At 40.0% G+C, this 26,040-nt stretch overlaps 1 protein-coding gene across 1 annotated transcript in view; it reads left to right on the forward strand.

Annotated features, from left to right (window-relative positions):
* The first annotated feature begins 20,120 nt into the window (after positions 1-20,120).
* fam180a (family with sequence similarity 180 member A) overlaps positions 20,121-26,040 on the forward strand; it is a 48,313-nt gene continuing 42,393 nt past the window's right edge. The window contains exon 1 of the mRNA XM_088646918.1: positions 20,121-20,380. Coding sequence (XP_088503044.1) covers positions 20,302-20,380 — 79 coding nt within the window. The 5' untranslated portion in view covers positions 20,121-20,301. The remainder of the gene's footprint in view (positions 20,381-26,040) is intronic.

Genomic DNA, 26,040 nt, shown 5'->3' on the forward strand with positions numbered 1-26,040 from the left:
CAGCCCCTGTTCTGTGGGTGACAGCAGGACCAGGTCATCTGCAGGAACTTGATCTCTGCGTCATGTAGTGAGACCAGGAGCTGCAGACTGTTCCAACATTTCTGCTAATTCGTTGATATTGAACAGTGTTGGGCTCAAGCTGAAGCCCTGTCTCACCCCACGGCCTTGGGTGAAGAATGTGGTCTTTTTGTTTCCAATTTTCACTGAACATTTACTCTCTGAATACATTGATTTAATTATGTCATACACATTGCCCCCTATGCCACTTTGGAGTAGTTTATAAAACAATCTTTAATGCCAAATTGAGTCAAATGCTTTTTGAAATCAACAATGTACTGTAGGTAAAAATATTTTGTTTGTGTTATTGGTGGACGTGTTTGTCTATCAGTGTGTGTAGGGTGTAAATGTGATCAGATGTTCGGTGATCTGGTAAGAAGCCAATCTGACTCTTGCTGAGGACATTGTGTTCGAAAGGAAGGAAGGCCAGTAATCGTGTATTCAGGATACTGCAGAATACCTTCCCCAGGATAATGTTCACACAGATGCCCTGGTAGTTGTTAGGATCAAGTCTACCTCCAACCTAATAGATGGGCATGATCAGTCCTTGTTTCCAGGTCTCGGGGAAACATCCAGCTGTCATGATGAGATTGAGGAGTTTGAGCTGGGCTTGTTGCAACTTTGAGCTGCCGTGTCACAGCATCTCGTTCTTGACTCCATCTTGGCCACAGGCTTTGCGTGGTCTGAGGGCCTAGAGTTTGTCCAGTAGCTCCAGCTCAGTGATTGGGGAGTCTAAGGGGTTTTGATTGTCTTTGATAGCCAATTCCAAAATTGATTTGTATTTGAGAGCTTTTGATAGAGTTTTTTTTTTTGCCATATTGTTCCATTTTGGATGGCCAATTCTTCTGGTTTTGATTTATTTCAATTGTTCCACTTCTCCCAGAAACAGTTCTGATTTAGTGACTCGTCAATTTCTGCAAGTTGTTTGTTTATGTATGTGTTTCTTTTCTTTTTCAGCATGTGTTTGTAAAGTTTTACCATGCCACAGTAGCTGAGGCGCAGATCTGTGTTGTGTGGTTCTCTGTGTTTTTGATTAGAGAGTTGTCGTAGTGCATTTCTGATGTTTTTGCACTCCTTATCAAACCACTTTTCTTTTGCTTTTGTTTTTTGGTAGTTTTTTTTTATTTAGTTGTTTTTAGCTTAGATTTTGATGCTAATTTGTGAAATAAGTGATTTAGTTTTTGTGTGGCCAAGTTTATGCCTAATTTGTTGGTTTGATATGGAGTGTTTAGGAATGTGTCCAACAGTGTCTGAATTTCTTCATTGTCCAGTGCAGTTTGGTATCTGTCTAAGTTGTCTGTGTCCCATCTGTACACCTGGCTGAGGTCATACAGCAGGCTGGGCTGTTTCAGTGTCTCTGTGCTGGTGTGCTCTCTTCATGTAGAGTGTGATTTGGCTGTGGTCAGAGAGAGGAGTTTGTGGCCTGACAGTGAAGGCACTGATACAGGAGGGGTCCAGGTCGGTGATGGCGCAGTCCACAACACTGCTGCCCAGAGCTGAGTTGTAGGTGAACCTGCCTAGAGAGTCCCCTCTAGTCCTGCTGTTGAGGATGTACAGGCCCAGCCCTTGACAGAGCTGGAGCAGCTTGCGCCCAGTGCTGTTGACCGTGGTGTCACGGCTGCACCTGTGTGAGGTGACCGGTGTGTGGTACAGAGGGGATTGTCTGTATACATGAGTGTTGCCAGTGTGCCTGTATGTGCATTGAGAACACCACAGAGCAACACGTTTCCCTGGCCCTGGAAATGACTGATCTCCGTGTGGAGACTGGGGAGAATTCCCTCACTGTAGTAAGGGGATTCTGAGGCGGGATGTAGACAGCAGACAGGAAAACCTCATTTACTGAGCTGATGATATTTCTTTTTATTTTAAGACAAACTCTTGTCTCTTCTCTCTTTACTAATTGTATGGAGTGACTGAGCTCTGCTCTGTACCACACAGTGATCCCCCCAGAGTCTCTTCCCTGGGTGATTTGTTTTTTTTTGACAGAGGGCACCATGATCTCCCTGTAGCCTGGGGGACAGTGGGTAGCCAAGTCTCCCTGACACCATGTTTCCTGTAGGATCATGATGTCTGTCTCCTTTACATTCTTGATAAACTTGGGATCAGTGCTCTTCAGCCCAAATGCTGGTGAGCCCAGACCCTGAATGTTCCACATTCTAATTGTTAGATATCTCATTGTGAGCGTTTGAATTATCTTTGCAATTTATTATTGTTATCTGGAACTGTATACAATTTGTGTCGGACATTTACATCATCAACAAAAACAGAGTGTAGTGTGCTCTCTGAGGGCACCAGTTCTGTAGGGTTTGGGCATTTACGGGGACAATTATTAATTGTAGCTGTAAATCACAAAATTGATTCTTTTAATGGCTTTAGAATCCAACCTTGCGATATAACTCAAACAAACGCACATACACAGGTACTAATACACGAGGATACATTTATTAATACATAGAATATGCATGTTAACCTAACAGATCTTATCGAGAGGGACTGTGCTGCCGGGCGGGGGGCTGCGTTGGGGGGTGCAGTGTGTGAGGTGGTGTTGAGTGGGGCTGTCTGTGGGGCTGGGTGTGTGTGTGGGTCACCCTGAGTGTTCGGCATGGTGGATGTGCTTTTGGGCAGTGGTGCTGTGAGGGGATTTGGTGTGCTGGGGGGTGCAGTGGTTGTGGTGTTTGCTACAGTGGGGGTACTGGGTAGGTGGGAGTTGGCGGTGGGGGTTGTAAGGGTGTCAGGTTGTGTGGAGGTGGGTGTGTCTTTGTGGGTTGGGGGTGGTTGTCGTGTTGGGTGGTGTTCCCCCAGTCTGTCTGACTGGATGGAAGAATCCCTGCCTAGAGGAGGTCATCCACTCCCACTCGGGTGCTGACTCCACCCTGAAGACAGAGAGCAGGCAGGCTCTAGACAGCTTCTGGGGAAGATAAGACAGAGAGGAAAAACCAGAAGCTTTTATCTCAAGGTTGCCATGGGAGACATCTTACACAGGGAGGCACTGATTGACACTGGGGCTAAAATGTGTTTGATATCATCGGGGTTTATTTGGCAAGCTCAACTGGGTAGCAAAGGGAAAGGGCATGTGACTTAGAATGGAACCTTGTAAATGGGATATATCCAGTTACCTGCAAAATCAGGCTAGGATTACACAGAATGTGGATACCACTTAGGTTGGGGCCAGTGGAGGTAGTGCATCCTGTTTATATCTCTGGATTTAAAACAGAACCACTGCTCATTGGGCAGGACCTGCTCAACAAGCTGTAACCTTTGGTGGATTGCCAGTAAGGTAATTAAAAATCCCAGGGCATTTCTCGAAAAGAGTAGGGGTGTAACCCCGGCCTCCTGGCCAAATTTCCCATTGGCCCTTATCAATCATGGCCTCCTAATAATCTCCATCTATGAATTGGCTTCATTACTCTGCTCTCCTCCCCACTGATAGCTGATGTGTGGTGAGCTTTCTGGCGCACTATGGCTGCCGTCGCATCATCCAGGTGGATGCTGCACATTGGTGGTGGTGGAGGGGAGTCCCCATTACCTGTAAAGCGCTTTGAGTGGAATGTCCAGAAAAGCACTATATAAGTGTAAGCAATTATTATTATTAATTAAGGGAAATTGTGGGCTTAGGTCAAGACCTCTAAGCCTGTTGCACAGAAGGAAGGCGGAGTCAAGAGTTATACTGTGCTCACACAGTGCCCACAGAACACAGTAGCCCATGCAGAGGTTCATTCTGTTCTCTCTGGACAAAAAATACAAATATTTTCTTGTTTCCCAGATATACAGGGAAGTCCTGCCCTAACCAAGGTCCCAACAGCCTCCCTGCCATAGGAGCAGTTCTCTGAGCAACCGCCTGACCCGCCAGGTGACCCTGGTGCAACATTCACAGGTTAAACAGGGGGCCCAGCTGAACACTGTGGCTAGTGTGCTGTGGACACACCTGATCCCAGATGCCAATCCCCTCCTCTGTGACCCAGGGAACGTGCAGGCAGGTAACACTATTTCTCAGGCCTGCCAGGTAGTGAGTGAGATTGACCTGATTGTTCCTGCCTTGACGGCAGGATTTCCAACACACCCGGTCCCCAGGAAGGGACAGAGAATGAAAGCCATGTAGGTTTTCTTCCAGCCACCAACTCAGTTTGTCTGAGTCTGACCAATGGTGGAACACCCAGACTGGAGCTGGATGGTCAAGCCACCCGCCTGTTAGCGCAGAACATGACAAAGGGGCCGGGTGAGTGATAGCGAGTTCAATGACTGTGAACTAGCTATCTCAGGGCTGGGGCAGCTCCCTGACCCCCTATTTAGGGAAGGTGGGGCAAGCAGGTGTCCTACATCCACCTCCAGCAAACGATTTTAATCATGCCAAAAGAAGGATTTCTCAATCAGGACATGTGCAGAGTGGACCTGAGCAATGAGCATAAGGTAGTAATCCCAGCTCACTCAGGGGCTCCAGATGACCACTCAGCTGAGGGTCAGGCATGCTCCACCACCGCACCATCCCTAGCGGGGTTCCTAGAGCACAGGCATGAACAGATCGGAAAAGCAGATGGCCTGGAAATGGAGGAGCGGCATCAGCAGCTGTGTCAGATCTCCCCAGATTTCCAGGACGTTGTTGCACAGGATGCCACATGGCATACCGAGAAAAAGTTATGCCAGCAGCCATATCACTCTGCAACTCGCAACTGGCAACCCACTGAAGCTAAACAGGTGTGAGCCTGGTCAGTACCTGGATGGGAGACCTCCTGGGAAAAACTAAGGTTGCTGCTGGAAGAGGTGTTAGTGGAGCCAGCAGGGGGCGGTCACCCTAAGGTCCTTGTGGGTCCTAATGCCCCAGTATAGTGACGAGGAAACTATACTGTAAACAGGCACTGTCCTTCGGATGAGATGTAAAACCGAGGCCCTGACTCTCTGTGGTCATTAAAAATCCCAGGGCATTTCTTGAAAAGAGTAGGGGTGTAACCTTGGCGTCCTGGCCAAATGTTCCATTGTCCCTTACCAATCATGGCCTCCTAATAATCTTCATCTATGAATTGGCTTTATTACTCTGTTCTCCTCCCCATTGATAGCTGATGTGTGGTGAGCGTTCTGGCGCACTATGGCTGCCATGGCATCATCCAGGCAGATGCTGCACGTTGTTCCCAATACCTGTAAAGCGCTTTATAAGTGTAAGTAATTACACTTACGCACCATGCACATGCTCCGCCAAATTAGGAAGGCAACAGATCTACCACCCTAAAAGATTCTGTGGGGGACTGATTGCTGTAGTCAATGCTGTGAGTTGGTTATTTTTGGTAGGTTTGTTTGCTACTGACACTCACTCTGACTGCCCTGAGAAGGCAGGTGTCAGAGATGCAGAAGGAGATGCCAGAGGTTAGTGATAAGAGTAGGGATTTATCCCGGTGTCCGGGTCAAATTTCCCCCCTCGGTCTTTACTGTGGCCTCCAAATTGTCCCCATATATGATGGGTTTCCACTTGCCCTGCGATGAACTGGTGCCACATCCAGGTTGTACCCTGGCTAGCGTTCATTGCTTGCTGCGTAGGCTTCTGCTTCCCGTGACACCGTATGGTATGAAGTGGTTTGGCAAATGACATGACAATTCACCTACTGTATGTACAGTATTTTAAACCCATAATTTTGAAATCCCATACAAATAAATATTTATCTGAAAGTCTGTTTTCCAATAGCACACTTAACAAAATCAACTGGCTATTACAAAAAATTGTAACATAGGCAAGGAGAGACTCAAGCCTCTTCTATATTCCACAATATCAGAATCAGAATTTCCACAAAATAAACAATACAGAAAACTCCTTTATGAAGACTAAAGTTCTCTTTTAGTGTTCTGGTTATCTTGACAGAATCTAACTTCTATCCTGCCTGAGGATATTTTCAAGTGTCACGGTTGATGATACTTAAAGGCAGGTACTGACCCCCCCAAACAGGTTTTGTATATCTCCCAGAACCACCAGTGCACCCACAGACTAGCACCAGACATTAGTATTCTGTAAATACCCTTTTCATTCTCTAGCAGTTACAACATCACTCACTGTCTACCCCAAAACACACAACACAAAAAATAAGGGACAAATTTGATTACCAGAGGGTCAACAGCCCATTTAGGAAGAAAAGAAAATGGCTCATTAAAGTCCTTATTACGCTATACAGAACGCATGTATTCAAAAAGATGAAACTATTTGTGCTCAATAGTTTCTGTTGGGAAGAAGACATAAGAACAACTACAAAAAAAGAATTCTGCACTGTCAAATCTCCTTAGTCCCTGCAATGTTCCACAAGTCATGATTTTAAGATTCTATTTTTGTCTAGCCAGTCATGGAATTAAAGGGGAACTTTCCATTCTCTTAGTTGAGTGCAGGTACTGTATGTCTAAGTGACTACAGGAGGAAGTTCAGCGTAAACAATCAAGGTTGTGTGAGAACTTTTTGCTGGTTCTGGTCTGAGAGTATGCTGAGCACATTTTGGCTGCCGTTTCTCTATTGGTATATTTTGCAGTGTTTTTAATCTTTTTAATTTTTTTTATATACACTTATCTCTTTTTATCCATCTTTTGATTTTATTGTATTCATTGCATTCTGTCTGCTGCATCTGTTTCATTCTAAATGCTGTGCATAACTGAGATCTAGCAACAGTCAAATGAGTTTGTTTTATCAAACTGTCTTCATGTTATACTTATGTAGGGAATCCCCACTCTGTTGGTCACAGTGGTGGTTTGGCTAGTCTGCAGGAAGGATATATCAAGGAGCTATTTACTCTGTCACCTCCTTGACCTTAAACTTTGTGATTCCACTCCATTGTTGAATTAACTTGTTTGTCATGCTTCTAAATCCTGCCCTATAAAAAATCTGAACTATCTGAATTACTTACAATATTAAATATGATGACCTGTCCAATACTAATGCATGGTGATTTAAATATTCATGTTGGCTCCTTGGAGTGTATATTTGCTTCTGCACCCTGGATGGGATGCCAGTCCATTACAGGGCATACACAAACACAAACATTTTAAAATTATCCACTGTGCTGTTGGATGTCTGGTGCTAGTGTTGAAATAAAAGTGCAACACTTTTATTTCAACATAATACACTGAATATACTTAGTTAAATACATTTTTGAGTCTATTTCATACTCATTAAAACACTAATTGACATATCTATGCAGAAGCGCTAAGCTATCCTTCTTTATTTTTAATGAAACCAGTATTATAGGCTCCTTGTGTATTTATAGTTATATTTCTATTACTAATATAGTACTTCTCCATTACATTCCACAATGTAGCAATAACTGAAATAGTTTGGCATACTGAATCAAATTGAAATGTGTGGTCTAAAATATAAACTGATCTTACAAAACAGAAACTTTGATGTAAAATGATCAACTCTGGAATATGATATTCAAAATAAAGAGACTGCCAAGCAGAAACATTCATGTGCCAATTCAAGATTCTATTTTTTTTAATTGCTTTTACAGCTGTTTACAGACTGGATCTGTGGAAGAAATTAAAGTCATGAAAAACTTTTAAAAGTCACAGGAACTTTGTTTCATGCTATCTTTTATATGCCTTCAGTATTAAAACCAAATCAGGATGATATAAGCAGAACTAATTTATTTTCCAAGAATACCATGAAGACAGCACAAGCATATTAAGCAACATATATAAATATATACTGTATAAAGCCTCCATACATATTGCTACACAGATTTACTAAAACACCGGAATGAAGTCAAACACCTCCCATGGCCTCCCCAATCACCAGATCTAAACATCATTGAACCTTTTTGGGAAGTTCTGGAACATGGAGTGTAGAGAAGACGTCCACCTCCTTCATCTCTGAAGGAACTGGAGATACGTTGGCTGTTCGTATCAGTGTGAACAAAATTTATTTAAATCTTGTAGCTGTTCAAAGGAACAAGTAATAGATTTATTCCATGCTGAAAAGAGAAGAAAGAAAACACAACGTTTCGTCTGTTGAGCCTTCTTCAGCTGTGAGGTGTGTTGTTTAAACTCAACTACATTGAAATCTAATGCAACTTTACCACCCATCATTCCTTACCACAGGAATCACAACAAAATCATACATTTTATCTTTATTTGAAACCAATTTGAAATTATGAAGTATGGAAAAATGCTATTTTAATTACATTAGATACAGAATAAGAGAGGACAAATGACACACAGTGAAAAAATGGACCAAAGGCTGGGGCTGTATTGATCACAATGGCCAGATGCTCTGTAAGTTTGGTGAATTTTTATTTCCTTGTTTTAACTTGCCATTTATCAAAGGTTCTTTGACAGAAACTTGTTAATTACTACACAGCTCAGAAGTGGCATGTGGGGTTGTGCCTGTGACCAGGAGGGGAATTCTAGAACAGGGTGCGAATACAGGTGTAACAGCATGTTAATGCTCTGTTACACCTGGTCATGTGTATACAACCAGTACCTCAGTGAGTCCTGAGCTGTTAAAGGATCACTTCCAACGTTCTGAGAACGAGACATGAGCCCTTGTTAAGAGGGCTTTAAAAAGCTCCAGTCTGAAGAAGTCAGAGAACTTTGGAGAAGGAAAGATTACAAGACAAATAACAGGGAGGAGACCCATGAAAGGACTCGGACACCAGGGGTTCTGGCATCTTCTTCCTCCTCCCCTACCGAACATTAGACTTCGAGAAATTAAAGTAGGGGAGGGGCATAAGGGACCATGTAGTTTGGGACAACCAAACTGGAGATGTTGCCTAAGAACCACCAAATGAAGTATACAGAGAGCAATGCTGCTGGATTTTTTGTCTGGTACAGGTTATTGGGTTTGGCTACTGGGGTTGCTGGGGTACTTGTGATAGTCTGGAATGTGTGTCCTTTGATGATAGTTTCCTGTGGTGATTATTTCCCACCTGAATGAAAGCTGATTTGCATCTCTTTTGTACTTATACTTTTTGTACTTTTGTGTAAAACAGCACATTCTGTTGGAGCCGCTCAGATTACATAGCAAAACTCATTACCATGTCAAGATGACTTTGACGTGTCAAGGTACACAGTCCACTGAATCTTTACTAGCCAAAGAAGATCAACAGGTGGCACTTGTGGTACATTAGATGCTAGTTAAAATATTAGCTTCATTCAATTTGTAGTGCTACTTCTTTAAATTCACTTAATATGAAGCACTAATATGAGATAATAAAACTAAGGGACATTTTGGTAGCTGAAAATAAAAATAAGTTTCTTAACATAAATAATTATATAAATTTATGAAAATAAATATAATATAGGCCAAGTTATAGGTTTATTCCATGCTGAAAAGAGAAGAAAGAAACCACAACGTTTTGGCTGTGGAGCCTTCTTCAGGTGTGAGAAAGACAGGGCAGACAGAAAAGATTAAATAGCATAGGAAAGGATAACAAAAGCTGGGAGAGTGAAGGAGGAGGGAGCAGGGGAGAGACAGAGAGGCAACTCAGGTTGTTTGAAGTGGGGAGAGGTGAAGAGAGGGGTGAAGTCGAAACCTACATGTGAATAGGGAAGATTACACAAAAACAAGTCTGTCATTGAGAGAAAGGGGAAGGTGTGAACCAAGTTTCAGGATATTTTTTTGTTTTTTGATTCATTTCTGCTATGAGAGTTGAAGAAAGATATAAGTTGTGAAAAAGGGGTTATAATAATAATAATAATAAACTTTATTTTATATAGCGCCTTTAAAGGTGGCTTCTCAAAGCGCTTTACAGGATGACAATAACAATAAATAAGAAGACTACAACAATAAATAAGAAAAATTTCACAAGACAGGACACAATTATAATTACAGCAATACAACAATAACAATAGAGGAGACCGTGGAAGATGGTATTAAGAAGAGCAGAGGGGTGAAGAATGGAACCAGTTAAGTAAAGGCTTTTCTGAAAAGGAGGGTTTTGAGTCTGGATTTGAAGGAGTTTAGAGAAGGTGACTCTCTAATATCCTTGGGCAAGGAGTTCCAGAGCTTGGGGGCATAGCAGGAGAAGGCCCTGTCGCCCATACAATGTAGACGGGCTTGGGGGACAGTAAGGAGGGCAGAATTTGAAGAGCGGAGGTTGCGAGGTGGGGAGTAGGGCGATAAAAGTTCAGACAGGTATTGAGGTGCCAAGCCATGTAAAGCCTTGTAGGTGAGCATGAGGATTTTAAAGTCTACGCGGAATTTGACCGGAAGCCAGTGCAAGGACTCCAGGATAGGAGTAATGTGAACACTTGCACTAGATCTGGTCAGGATTCTGGCTGCTGAATTTTGGACATACTGCAGCTTGTTCAGAGTAGATTTAGATACCCCAGGGAGCAGAGCATTGCAGTAGTCAATTCGAGAGAATACAAATATGTTGATCAGCTTTTCAGCCACAGTTAATGATAGCATAGGGCGTAGTCTTGCGATATTTCTAAGGTGAAAAAAAGATGTTTTGACAGTATGCTGTACATGTGGGTCGAATGTTAAGCCAGAATCGAATATAACCCCAAGGTTTTTCAATTTTGATTGGAGCTCAAGTACAGAGCCATCTACAGACAGGGTTACAGGACTGGCTTTGCGAAGTTGATGGGGGGTACCAATAAGCATGACTTCAGTCTTGTCACAGTTAAGATGAAGGAAGTTTTGAGTCATCCAAATTTTTATGTCAGAGATGCAATTAGATAGAATAGAGACAGCCACATCAGTGTCGGGTTTGGTATGGATGTATATTTGAGTATCGTCAGCGTAAAAATGAAAGCTGAGGCCATGTGATCTTAAAAGCTGACCAAGTGGGAACATGTAAATGCTGAAGAGCAAGGGGCCCAGTATTGAGCCCTGAGGGACACCAGACTTGACAAGACCAATTTCAGACCTGTACCCATTGAGAGAGACAAAGTGACAGCGATCAGTGAGGTAAGACTTAAACCATTTGAGGGCAGTGTCAGAGACTCCAAACACAGTCTCGAGACGAGAAAGCAAGATGTTATGGTCAACAGTGTCAAAGGCAGCACTGAGATCAAGAAGGATGAGTATGGAAAGAGAACCAGAATCAGAAGCTATTAGGAGATCGTTGGTGACTTTGACTAGGGCGGTTTCTGTGCTGTGAAGTTGACGGAAGCCAGATTGGAGGGGTTCGAAAAGGTTGTTTGTCATGAGGTGGTTATGTAACTGAAGTGTGACAGCACGTTCTAGAATTTTAGAGAGAAAGGGTAAGTTGGAGATGGGGCGAAAGTTGTTAAGATTGTCGAGAGCCATGTTAGGCTTCTTTGGCACTGGGGTAATAGCAGCAGTTTTGAGGACCGTTGGTACAATGCCGGTGCTCAAGGATTCATGTATTATATTGAGGACAATGGGACAGAGAGAAGAGAAACAGGACTGGAATAAAGTGGTGGGAATGGGATCTAAAATAGATGTGGTGGGTTTCATGCGCGTAACTAGTTTGTTTAGGGATGCTGAGTCAAGAAGAGAGAAGCTGGAGAGACGGGAACCAGAGAAGTTGGATGAGGAGGGAGGAGGTGTGGAAATTATATCCGTAGTGGAGAGAATGTGATGCCGGATGTTGTCAATCTTAGAACTAAAGAAATCTAAGAATGTGTTGCAAAGTTGTGATGAGGCAGGTAATGTGGTGGGGCAGTTTGGCTTGAGCAGTCTGTTGATGGTGGAGAAAAGATGTCTGGGATTGTTTTGGTGATTTTCAATGATGTGAGAGAAGTAGGTGGATCTAGCAGACTCTATAGTAACCTTATAATCAGATAAGTAATCTCTCCAGGCCTGATAATGTACATTTAGGCCGGAAAGACGCCACCTACGCTCAAGTTTGCGAGAGGCTGCCTTCATGAAACGCAGATGGTCATTGTACCAGGGGGCAGGGCGAGAGAAGGAGATGGTTCGAGTTTTTAAAGGAGCAAAGGTGTCGAGGGTAGATAAAAGAGCATTGTCAAGTAACTGTATTTTGTCCTCTAGAGGGTCAGAGGAAGAGAAACAGGATAAGGAGGACAGAACAGAATTTGCAAACCTTGGGTGATCAATTGATCGCCAGTTGCGGAAATTTACAGAGCGTGAGGGGGAAGTGTTAGAAACAGGTAATTCCAGATTGAAGAGAATGGCTAAGTGGTCAGAGAGGCCTAGATCAAGGGGGGAGCAGTGGGAGACAAAGGAGTCATTTGCAATAATTAGATCTAAGGTGTGTCCTTTGTTATGTGTAGGGGTACAAACAAACTGAGCAAGGTCAAAGCATCCCAAAAGAGAAAGGAAGTCTTTAGCCAGACTGGAGGAAGTTGAATCAATGTGTATATTAAAGTCCCCTAGAATAAGGATCCTTTTAAATGTAAGGGATAAGAATGAGAGAAAATCAGCAAACTCACCTAAGAAGACTCCACTGGGTTTGGGTGGTCTGTAAACTGTGGCAATAATAGTAGATTGGGGGATAGAAATATTTAAAACAAGACACTCAAAAGAAGAGGGAGGAGGTATAGCTATAGGACTTAGACTGTAAAAAAGGTTGTAAATAACAATGATGCCCCCGCCTCTGCCTGAAAGACGCGGAAGGTCAAAGAAACCATATCCAGGAGGAACTAGTTGGTTGAACAGGAGTCCATCGTTTTGTTTGTGCCATGTTTCGGTTAAGCACAGAAGGTCCAGTTGTTTTTCTTTGATAATGTCACATAAAAGAAGAGCCTTGCTGTTAACGGAGCGGGTGTTGAGTAGCGCTGATCTGGCCAGTCTCGGGGATGCGGGGGGAAGCGGAGTGCGGTCCAGGTGCGGTAGTGAGAGGAGATTTTTTAGATCGGCGCCGGTACGTGATGGACTTACAGACGTGCGGCGAAAGGCAGGGATAGAGACTCCGCAGGCAGACGAACGTAGAGAACGGTGTCCTGTGCTGCGATGGATGTAGCGAGTCGGTCGTAAAATCCCAGTAAAACGGCAGTAATCGAATGTGTCTTTGACCAGGAAGTAGCTTTGTTTTAGTTGAAGAAGTTGCAGTGCAGTGTACCTCAGAGACATGATTGATGAAACGAGACGGGAAGGAAATCCAGAGAAGGCGGTAGCAAGAGGTGAAAGTCTTCAGTTGAGTAAGTTCACAATGCAGTGGAAGTCGCACCCGTGAACTTGTAACGTGAAGCGGATGAAAATAGATAAACTAGAAATCAGTGCAATCGAGGAGAAAAAGGGAAAAAAAACATAAATAAGTAGATAGAAATGAAAAACTGGTGAGAGGAGCGGCAGCCAAATGCGCCAGCGTTCCCTCTCGACCGGAACCGGAGTTTAACTGATTTCTTTCTGCACAAAGACATCTTGTGACACAACTAACGCAGGAGTATGGAGGTAGGCACCACCCACTGGGATACTGTACTATTCGGGAGCATTAGATGCTGTAGCCAAAGGGTGGGGTGCATGAAGATTTAAGAAGATATAATACTGTTTACCGATGGGTCCTCTCTGGTGCATGAGGAAGAGCAGAGAACAGGCTGAGCTGTTATGACAGAATTCGATGTGCTAACGACCGGAAAGATGTCCCTCCCCACTGCCTCAGTGCAGCAATCCGAGTTGAGAGCACTGATTGAAGCTTGGAAATATGCTAAAGAAAAAACTGTAACAATTTATACCTACAGTATATACTGTTTGTATTTGGTGTATGTATGCCAACATTTTGGATGGCTGTGGAGGAATAGGATTTCCTCACCACAGCAGGGACTCCAGGTAAGAATGCTGGGTTGGTCTCTGAACTGTTAGAAGACTTGCAGCTGCTAACTGAAGCTAACAGCTGTGGTACAGTGTAAGTGACATAATTAAGAAATGATTCCAGTAACTCGAGGGAACAACTGTTGGTGAAAAAGGGAAAGCTACATGACATTCAGGCTGAAGCCTCTACAACAGGGAAATGGACGTGGTTAGGAAAAAATGTGGGGCTGCATGATTATGGGGTGTGGTGCTGCCATCACACCAGACGCCCAGCATGCCCTCACAGCCTAAGCTTTTGTTGCCTTCCATTGGACACCCAGGTGTGAGTCAAATGGTGCGCTGGTTTTCCCAAAACTGGGTGGGGACTAGGTTTAAAGCAGTAGCCACTGATGTGGTATCTCAATATGATGCTTATCAAATGAACTGAACTACAGCTCAGGTGTGGGTGCGATGGCTCAAAAGGCCTGCCACTGAGGGACCTTTCATGCACTGGCGAATTGACTACTGTAGCTTGCCAATATGTAAAGGGAACACTGGACTCTTAATGATGGTGGATCTGTTCTCCTGGTGGTTTGAGGCCACTTCCTCTGTTACTGTGATGAAGATAATCCCTTGGTGGGGACTGCCCTGTCGCTTGGATTCTGATCTAGGGAGATACTACACTGTAAAGGTGTGTCAGGCTGTAATCACCTCACTGGGAGTGAGGTGGGATTTACAATGTCCACATCACCCTCAGTCTGCGGGGATGGTGGAACGAATGAAACTCTGAAAGACTGACTGATGAAATATCATGCTGAAGGAACACCATGAGTAGATGGTCTACCTGCGGCCCATGTAACCTGCGGGTGGGATCAAATTTGGCTAATGGATCATTGAGTTTGCTAACTAATTATCTATTGCAGTATTGTAGTTGTTAACTGAAGCGGTGCGCGGGGCTCATGAACAGGTGCTGGAAGCTTGGGGACCTCCAGTAGGGGGAGGACACGACCTGATACCTGCCAAATGGGTGCGAGTGAAGAAGATACCCTGCCAGACGTTGCATCCCTGTTGAGAGGGTCCATATCAAGTACTGACTACTGACTCTGCCATCCGAGTGACAGGATGAGATCTCTGGATCCACTCGTCACACTGTCACTGAGCCACTGCACCAGAGAGTGAGTGAACAGAAAGAAAGATGTTGTTACTGTTTCTGTGAATGACAGAATTCCTAAGGTGGGCCAACAGTGTGCTTGTTAGGCCTGAAGAGCATTACTCTGATATTGGGGAATATGGTATCAATACATTCCAGGTGTTGTCATATCTATCAGCCACAAATAATAATCAGAGTTCATGTTGGGTCTAATATATATTGCTATACCGAGATCCTGATGATAGATCTCCACATGGCTGAGGTCCATGATTCCAAGTGCAAGATAGAGACCCCCTAACTAAGGAAAGATAAAACCAGCCATTCAAAGTAGTCAAGGTCTTGGGAATGTCCAAACACAGGTGACCGCCCCCCATTACCACTGTAACAGTTTGCGTCAGAAATGGCTAAAGTTTGCTATATAAACTGGAAGTTTTGTACCTATATTCCAAACAATACTTTGATCTTATTGTTCCTTGCATGCAATAAACTCAGTTGTTTAAACTTCATCTCGGGACCCAGAACTTATTTGTCTGCTACAAAAGAGTTAAAACCCCTCTTTGAGAACGCAGAAGGAGAGAACAGTGTGATCATGGCCATCTGAGGTGAAATGAGAAACAATGGGCTTGGAGAAATCTTTAATCTTCATAGCCCTAACATGTTCTCTGAAGCGGTCTCCTAGTCTCCTAACCTAGATAGCTGGGCATTTCCAGCAAGAGATACAGTAAATGAGGTTTCTGGAGGTACAATAGGTCGCCTGGGTGATCCAGAATTGTCCTGAGGGGCCTTGAATGAGTGTGGTGTTAGATATATACTTGCAGGTGATACAGCGAGCTCTGCTGCAGGGGAAATTACCTGATGTGGATGATTGTAGAAGGCGGTCAATGGAGCTGTGAACAAGAACAGATTAGGTTGTAAGCAATATGAGATGATGGGGCAGTCAGAAAAGAGGGCCCCAGTGGAGGGATCAGCCTGTAGGATGGAAACGTTGTACTTAATGGTCCTGGGGATAGAAAGTGTGTTAGGGTGGAAGGGAAACACCAAAGGAGAGTTGATAGTCCGGGGCTGTTTTTGGCTCGGATGAGGGCAATAACGTCATATATTATATTTATTTCAATGGTTGTGCTAGGGTAGATACACTTTTTCTAGAAACGTGTGTAAAATTCTTTGACTTGTTCACTTGTGGTTATTTTGGAAACATGTTGATGTGCTCTTTTTAACTACATTTGCTGTCGTGATTGTTGCAATGGAAAATGTAAGGCTTGTATCTGTAGTTTCATCAAAATTTATGTAGAAAATGGAAAAAGTAACTATTGTAGTATTTAATTTAAATTGTTAAACCCGAGGGACAGTTTGTTTCAGTGGTAGAATTTTTCCCTGTGAGCTAGAAGGTTCTAACTATGTTTAAGACCCTTTCCCTAATAAATAAAGATAATAGTATAAAGGAGTTTACCTTACGTATTTTTGTTTAATTGTTTAATTTATTGACATTTTCATAATTTTTTATATATCAAATCTTAAAATCGTGTTAATAATAGTAGATTAGCATAATTACCAACATGTGCATCCTGTCAGTGATGGGAGTAGAAACCAGTTCTACTATTTCACAGCAGGTTGAGGGTAAGAAAATTTAAAGATGCTCTTAAATATAAAACATGATAGAGCTTTTTAAGTGCATTTTGCTTTTAAATACTAATAATCAAAATCACTGTGTATAATATTTTTATTATTAAAATCTAAAAAAAGAAAGTAAATTAATAAGACAATAAATTACTAGTGATGCTACTTTCTATAGCACATTGCTTCTGCATTTACAGGTGGTCCAATTCCTTTTTTTATTGTGAAACAGTACAGCATATTTAAAACAGAACATTAGATATTTCCTTCATAGAATGTTCTGTTGTTTTAAAATGTTGGCCACATGAATCAAATAATTGAAAAAAAAATACAATTCCCGATGTGTCACACACACAAATCAAATGAAGTGAGATGCACAGAAAAGCGCATAGTTTTACATGACCAATTTATTTATTATTTGGACAACACATGCTCCAGTTCCATCCTCCATGATCAAGGAGAGGAAAATTTTTTATTTAGTGAAATTCTGAGTATTCAACAATCTCCATTTACTTTTGTTTATTAATCTCATTGTTCAGTATACATACTACAGTTCATTCTGCACTATTTATTCGGCATATCTATGATTTCATGTGATTTGCATGTGTGACATGTTGAGTAGTGTAATGTTGGAAAGTAATGTTTGTGTTACTAGCAACTATTATGCTGTTATGGGAGCACATACATCTTTCAAACTACTAATGTAAAAAGGACCAATATTTGTTCTGTTTTTTTTCAACAGGTACTGAGAGTCAAACAGGGAAGCTAAGCAAGTGCTATTGTAAACTAATCTTGTAATCTAAACAAGATCTCTGAGTGTTGATTTTGCAGTATGGCTGCGGACATGGCAAATTACAGTATCTGTGTTTGAAAATGGATGTGTTGCCAAAAGCATATACAGTTATCACAACATTCAGAGACATTTACAGTACATACCTGTAGACGGCTTAATAATAATAATAATAATAATAATAATAATAATAATAATTGCTTACACTATATTTGCATACAGTATATTTTACACAATACATACTGTACCTTCAGTATTATTGGACATTTACATATATTAAACATTCAACATTGTTAAGAGGCACAGGAGATCACACACTCTAATATTATTATCTATAATTATTATTATTAATAATAATAATAATAATAATTATGGACACTCCATACAAAGAACTTTACAGGTAATGGAGACTCCCTTCCACCACCACCAATGTGTAGCACCTATTTAGGATGGCGCCTTTTTACAGTATTGTGTAATTCTGACTGACTATACTGGGACATAAGGACCCATACTAATGGGGCAGAGTGGTGCTTCTGTGGCTAAGGCTCTGCACCTGTGGCTGGAAGGTTGCCGGTTAAAATCCCAGTGGGCTCAGACATTGTGAGAGCTGACCTGCGGTATAAATCCCTGAATCCCAGGTAGTTCTCCTGCCACTCTACACTAACACTGTTCACTAACATTGTCTTTAAAAGCATATTATTTCTACCCTCAGTGTAACTCAGCCTCTAATCAAAGCTCCCAGAGATTTATAGCTCTCCACAGCCTCTACAGACTGAACATCCAGTGCTTGTGGTGAAACGGCTGCCCACAGTGAAAAGAAGCCCCGTAGTTTTGGCTACATCTACTGTATGTCCAGTGCACTGGAGAGCGCCAGTGTTCAGGGGTACCAATGTGCACTAGGGTAGGTTTGCTCTCCTGAAGGTGTCTCACTGGACCATGTTGTCTGTATATATGATCACACTGACAGCATCGCTCTGAGTCCACCAATGTGTGTGTGTAATTATATATTGTACAGTATATGAGTGTACAACTGCAATTATGAGTGTATATGATTGTATGAATGGCTTTTGATTTTCCATTACAACAGATGTAGGTAATGGAGCACATGAACACCTTCCTAAAATAACCATATGTGGATCAGATGGTTTTGGAGGTTTGCATGAACCTCTAGTCAAACGTACACATTCTGGAAGAGTAGTACATGTGGCTATACTTTAGACCATGTTGTAAACTCTTTTTAACACAAGACCACATGTTCTAGACGTTATTGAAACACCAAGAGAAGGTATTGTAAAGCCTTGTGAAAGCAGGTCTTGTGATCTACTGATCTTAATGTGATAATAAGCATAATGCTTAACAATCTGAACTCAAGATAGAGGTGAGGTTGATTTGCGTGAATTCAAATCAGGACTGCTTTGTTTTATTAAATTAGATTAGTTTATTAGGAATAAAATAATACAAACAAAAGGCCTATGGAAAGAGATGAGGAAATGGTTGGGGACAGAGAATTAGAAAAGTACAAGTTGCTAAGATATAGAACAGTGTTAATAAACTCAAATTATAATTCAAGACAAAAGGTATCACATTACATTAAATATTCATCAAGATAAATATTTTACGCTATGTGCAAAGCATAAAACCAAATACCAGACTCCTACTTGCCATCACAAATATATGCTTTGATCTTTATTTTTTAATTTTTCCCATTTACTTATTGCCATACAGATGGTCCTTTGGTTTGATTTTGTAGCCTTGCATATAATATAAATAAGGCCTATTGATCTATAATTACTTGGGTTAATATATTCACCCTTTTTATGGATAGTTTTACCATAGACATTTTCCAATCAGTAAACATTAACTCTGTCTCAAGAGACTGCTGCCAGAGTTTTGTTAACACCATATGGATAACATCTCTTGTGTCCATAAGTACAATTGGTAGAATATGATGCCCAGTATATTTATCTGAAGTGCTTATCATACCTATACATTTCAACCTATATTAATATTATTTATTATAGGACTGATTTCTAAGTCTTCCATAGTAAACATCTGAGTGAAATACTCATTAAAATACAGCCATTTCCCTTTCATTATCAAGAAGCAACATTTTGTGTCCCCTGTGAGCATCATGTGATCTCCAAGTTATGAAAGCTAACATAAAGACAAAATGCAATTTATATACACATTAAGAAAAACATTTACAGTAAGCAACATTACAAGAATAACAAAATAATGTCTGAAAAAACACAGATTGTCTTCTTCAGTGATAGCAAAACAGACCCCATTTACATAAGAAATGTAAATGTATAGCAGTATTTATTTATACTGATATAGAAGAATATGCTCCAAGAGCACCTTACATACAGAAGACAAGTTTTGTGATATATCTACTCAGATAGCTCAAGATTTTCCTCTCCATGCTCCAGTCCTTTTTGGTTTCTTAAAAGCAAGTGTACTGTAAGTGTCTGGTATAACCATTTCACTTGTAAAATAAATGCTCTGTCTTGCTTCACAATATTTGGTGGAGGTTGCTAAACTATTATTTGAGGAATGTTGATTTCACTCTGGGCCCCTTGAAATCATGCTTGACCGTGGTGTGTCTGCCCTATAAGAGTTCTGTAAAACAAAAAAAACATAACTATCAAAATAAATCTTTTTTTCCAAGTACACAAAGTTGCTATTCCTATTATATTTTTTAGAATAAATATACATATTTAGAATATTAAAAATTATAAAAAAGAGATTTAGATTAGGGATTACACAATCAAACACATTTAATTTAATTGCTACTTGATAGTAATGACAAAGCTGAGACTGAAGGAATTAAATAATGACTGCTGTTATCAAGGGTAAATGGGAACGGGATTGAGCTGACTGCCGGTAAAACAGCTGGCAAGAAGGAAACTTAGTTCCTGATAACTTCCAGATGCCAGAAAAGAAGCACAGAAGCTGGATGAGGTGAATACAGCAGCTTCAGTCCTCATAAAAACAGAAAGAGTGTCACAGAGGTGATTCTTATAACTGTGGGCACTGTGGTTTTCAATTTAACTCTCTAAAAGAAAAATGATTCATTGGAAGCTTTTAATTGTTGTTCTTGTTTTTTATGACATCTTTACATCTACCGCCAATGGGAGGAATGACGGTAAGACTGTTTTGCTTTTTTTAATTTTTCTTAATCTTTGATTTGTACTGCTACATACAGAAGTATATACATTCTTCTTTTTAAACACTCTTATTCAGTAATTCAGAAATAGTTTACCAAACACTTGGTAATGGTATCAATACATGTGTTTCTTATTCCAGCTAACACCTTAAATATTTTTTGCTGCTCAACTCTTCACTCTTACTGAAATGTTCTCTTAGTATGACAACACACCACTAAAATTCAGGGCTTTAAATGGTTATTGGTTATTCTGGTTAATGGTTATTTGTTTATTCTGTTTTTGGTGTAAACACATTTCAACAAATTGTGAATGTTTTAACACTGACCAGAGTTATGTGGTATCTAAAGACATTTACCCTATGTTTTGCAGTACCTGTACATAAATTCAGAGGTTATTAAGATACCTTTAGTAAAAGTATAGCACTCAAGATTAATTAAATTAGAATTTGCATCTACAAAATGATAGCAAGAACAGAATTTATTTCTCATGTGTTCAAGGTGATTATTTTTTATTTTAATAAACAAAACTATCACTATATCAATTTAAGAATTACCAGAAACTTGATGCCTCATAATTGTTGGAAGGGTGACACACTGGGAGCATGGTTTTATTTCTGTGCTTTAAGATGTCTTTCAGATGACCCGTTAAACTGAGGTCCTTACTACTCAGTTATTAAGAATCCCATAGCACTGTTCGAAAGAGGAAAGGTGTTAGCCCCAGTGCCCTGGAAAAAATCTTCTTTGGACTTCAACAGTCTGGCCTGCCTAAAGTCTTCCCTTAATCCTGTGGAAAAGCAATTTCCACTTCATCAGTTCTGCTGTATATTGATATTGATGCATGTCACCCAGGTGGATGCTGTACTTAAATGGTGTACAGTGGGTACTCTCTTGTACATGAAAAGTCCTTTGGAATTCTTTGACATAAAAGGCACTATAGAAATGCAATTAATCATTAAATGTCAATTAATGAAAAAATAATTCAATAACAATATTTATATGTTTTAACTTTTATTTTGCACATGTAAATTGAAGCAATTGTGATCTATTCTACTATTTCTGTTATCGGAAAAATTTAAGACAATTAAGACAAATACAGTGTAGTATCAAATTAAAATGATAAAGCATATACAGTATAAGCAGCCTTTTCCTCTTACATATTTCAAATATCCATAACCTTGTATGTCTAATACAGAGATTTATATATTTATATTTCTAAAACCAGAGAAATCATATCAGTATGCAAAGTTCAGCAGGCAAGATCCTGAGTTGCTCATCCAGTAAAGACATATGCTCTGAGAGAGAAGTTGACTATTACAGTCCTGACATAATTTATTCACACCTGGATCACCTGACTGGTCATAATTTCCCCTTCCGGTATCTTATAAAACACAGCTGGTGTTTGTAATCAAGGGTTATAGGCACAGGTGTAAATGAGAACTTAAATTAGAAATAATTCCCTTGACTCCAACTGGTCAGGTGACGGATGACAGCAGTGGCTCACTCCCCAAAATCAATTACTTACAGATGCAGCCATTCAAAGTGCACGGTACAGACACGTACCGGAGGTAATTGGCTACGGCGTTGCGTATTGTGATGCACGATGACGCGCGGTATCGCGGTACATGATTGGTTGACCGACAGGGGCACTCGTGGTCCGTTGGTCTGTCATAGAAAGATTTACAGTAAACGTCTTTACTGTGCCCGTTTTAGTATTGAATATTTATATGGAATTTTACCACTGAAGGGAAATCTTAGTAGCTGAGCATAAAAAGAATAGGAGCATACTGTAACGCGTGTGAAGGCCATAAACGATATTAATTTTGGAACATAAACATACAGTATATGGCTGGTCTTGGTACTTTAAAGAAAAAATACACACCAGTATTCCATTTCTCCCTAAACATTTTAAGCATCGAAGTCTTTAACTAACGTGATACCGGAGTCAACAAGCATACTTTTAGAATTTGATGAAAAGGGAATATAATATGGAATCGCGTATCTAAAGAAATTAATAACGATATAATTATATTCATGTACCGCAACACAAGTATAGTACACGCTGTACATTGTCTGTTGATAATGTTTCTGTAGCGCTTTTTCAGCACTCCACATGTGACCTTGCCGGTGGCGCTGTGGGTTAGGTTCCTGACTCCCACGTCACATGGTCTGTGATTGAATCCAACTGGAGCCATGACTTCTCTTTTTAACAAACATTTCTTTGAAAAAATTAAACGTTTCCCTTGGTCAGAGATTAAATAAAACCTCACTCGCACCAAACAAATTTATATTTCTGAATATCACAACATGATCGAATTTAAGTCATTTTAATAACAATGAATAGTCACCTATGCGTTACAATATAAACTTTATATTGATTTAAATTGCGTTTTGATTTAAATTGTAAATGCGTGTTTAAATATATGTGTTTTTTTATTCACAATCAGACAAATGCAACATAAATTGATATCTTTGTCTTCTAAGTATCTTAATAAACTTTCAGCATAACTTTCTCCCCGTTTAGATTGATTTTTCTTCGGATCTTGGGATCAAACCTGGAAAGATTAGATTGTAATCGTTTTTATTTTTTAAATACATTTTATAAAAGTGTAATCTATGCTAAAAAGTTGTACACCACCTGCTATAAAGATACATATTGTATACTTTCGGGTTCGGATAGGACAGACACGAGGACTCAGACTTGTGGAGTTAAAGCAAGTTAAAGCCTTGATTTTATATATCACCTTTAAAAGTGGAATCTCAAAGCAAAGTAAATACCCAACACTGATTGTACCCATCTGTCATGCTAAGAAAGCACCTTGAATTTAATTGAATTGAGGGAGAGAGGGGGGGTGGGCGAGCGAGAGAGCCAGGACAGACAGGCAAATAAGATACACTCCACAGACATTCACAACAGCGACATCATAAAACATTTGCACATATAGTTAAGTTATTACTTGGTTTTCAAAGTGCAATGAAATACAATATTATTGTTGTTGCTGTTATTGTTGTTTTTATCCTGTAAAGCATTTTGAGAAGCCAACTTTAAAGGCGATATAGAAAAGCGTTGATTCTTATGGAATGTGTTCCGCCGGGGATTCAAAAAAAAATTTTTTTTTAATCGCGTATCTAAGGAAATAGCAGTATAACTTTGTTCATGCACAAACAGTGGCATGTTATATTATTAATTTGGGTGTCTCCTCTTGCCAGAAAGCTCTAAATTGCATTTTGAGTGCGGTTTTTGACTTTTTCTAAATTGCAACCCGTAAATAAAGCTGATACAGTTTAGACTTTGAATTATTTTAAACTGTATTACAGCAGCACAATGGACAATGCAACGTAAATTGCAAAAATGCACTTGGAATCTGTCCAAGCCCTCCTACGAAAATTATTTAAACTGCGACACTTATCATTCGTTCCATTTCATTCCATTATCAGTCTTCCATTTCTCCCTAAACATTTTAAGCATGAAAGTTTTATGAAACGGTACCCAATATGCGATTGCTGTATAGAATGAATTTTAATTTTAAAAAATTATTTAACTCGAAAATTAAGCTGTTCACATCTTCCGCCTGAGAACAGTCACCCATTGCTACCCAACACAGAAACACAGCCACTAACTAGCAAAGAGAGGACATTAGCTAGCCAATATGATAAAGAAATAAATGATTATTTTGTTTATTTCTTTTGCACATTTATTTGAACATTTCCATCGATGTACAAGCACAATACGCTGCGGGCATTTTCCCGGTCTGTGTCTTCTAGGATATAATGCCAGCGAACTCTTGTTTTATGTCCACTATAACAGACAATCTCCTTTGCTTTTAACCAAGCGTCTAACCCCTCTGATTGGAGAAAAAAGACGTGCTGGTTTGCTATACATACTGTACCAGGAAGATTATTTCTTTCTATTCGAAACGTGTATTTTAAAAGTTTAAGAAGTAAAAACCTTACAGCGTACACAGATTTCTAAACTGATCAGGATCGTTATCTTTGTCTTATCCATAATAATGTTCACCGCTCTGTCCTGCAAATTAATAATAAACTTTATTTTATATAGCGTTTTAAACGAATAAGTAATTAGATTGCTCATAAACCTAATCACTTTTTCTACATAAACACAGCGTGATTGCTCTCTGAAAATGCTTTTTCTTTTTATTTAGGCTCAGATTTCAACTATAGATCGTATTATTATAAACGTTTTTGGAAAAATGTCTTTAATGTTATCCATGTTTGCTATTAATTCATTTAGGGCTAGAATATGTTCATTGTCTTCCAATCGAGTCGAGTTGACATTTGAAGCTTGCCATGCCCGGACTGTTACACCAATGCATTAGCATGTTAAAGCGATTTCATTGAGGAGCCTAGCCTTCTTAACTAGTAAGTACTGTACTTCCTTGGCTTTGGAGGGGGGAGGTGTCTTTCGCTGGAAATCTCGCCCCCTTCTACTTTGAAAATACCTGTGAAACCGGTTTAATTTGTCACAGCCAGCACTCCCACAGAGAAGGGGTTGTACTCGTTAATGTCTTAGCCGGAACACATCATTATATCTCATTTTGTATTTCTATAAAAAAATCGTTTGCCCAGCTTAACACTATTGTTGTTATTGTTTTTATCCTGTAAAGCGCTTTGAGGAGCACAGCTTTCTCACCACTTAGATTACTTTTTGATACCATCCTTACACAAAGCAGAAACTTCTTGTATTTTCCGATGACATACAAGTGGAAAGATTACAGTTTAATCGTCTTTTTTCTGAACCAGGGAAAATCTGATCATGTTTCTCTATAACAATAATAAGAAAACTTTATTTTACATATCACCTTTAAAAGTGGCATCTCAAAGCAATACAGTAGATGTAAACCACAGATTACAAAGTAAATACCCAGACAAACGCAAACGCGTTTTTAATAAAATGCTTTTATTCATTCAGCAGAGAGAGAGCGTAAAACCTGGGCGTAACAGCTGTTCCTTTTTCTGATCACTCGCTCTATGGATAAACGTCTCACCTATCCTGTTCTTTGTTTTCCTAATTTGCTGATTATGCCTTCTGCCCTCCACTCCTGGCCTCACACCTAAAGAAGACTATTTTAAATTTATTTGCGCGGTCCATTGTGCAATTAACCCTTGTATCTGCTGTCCTTAAGGTGATATCACATAAAGGTGATATGTAAAATAATGTTTTTTATTATTGTTATAGAGAAACATGATCAGATTTTCCCCGGTTCAGAAAAAAGATCTAAAGTATACTAGTTTGTCACTAGTATACTTTTAATACAGTCTTTGTTGTGCTCTAGAGGATCCTTGTGATATTTCGAGCTCTGGTTGAATGATAAGTGTCGCAGTTTAAATAAATTTCGTAGTTGGAAATTATGAAACGCTCTGTTAAAAGCAAGGGAGTTTTTATGTCCGTTGCAGTTTTTTTGCAACATGAATATAATTATATCGTTATTAATTTCTTTAGATATGCGATTCCATATTATATTCCCTTTTAATCAAATTCTAAAAGTATGCTTGTTGACTCCGGTATCACGTTAGTTAAAGACTTCGATGCTTAAAATGTTTAGGGAGAAATGGAATACTGGTGTGTATTTTTTCTTTTAAGTACCAAGACCAGCCATATACTGTATGTTTATGTTCCAAAA

This window comes from Lepisosteus platostomus, chromosome 9 (assembly GCF_059453375.1).
Source record: "Lepisosteus platostomus isolate fLepPlt1 chromosome 9, fLepPlt1.hap1, whole genome shotgun sequence".
In the NCBI taxonomy this organism is placed as follows: Eukaryota; Metazoa; Chordata; class Actinopteri; order Semionotiformes; family Lepisosteidae; genus Lepisosteus; species Lepisosteus platostomus.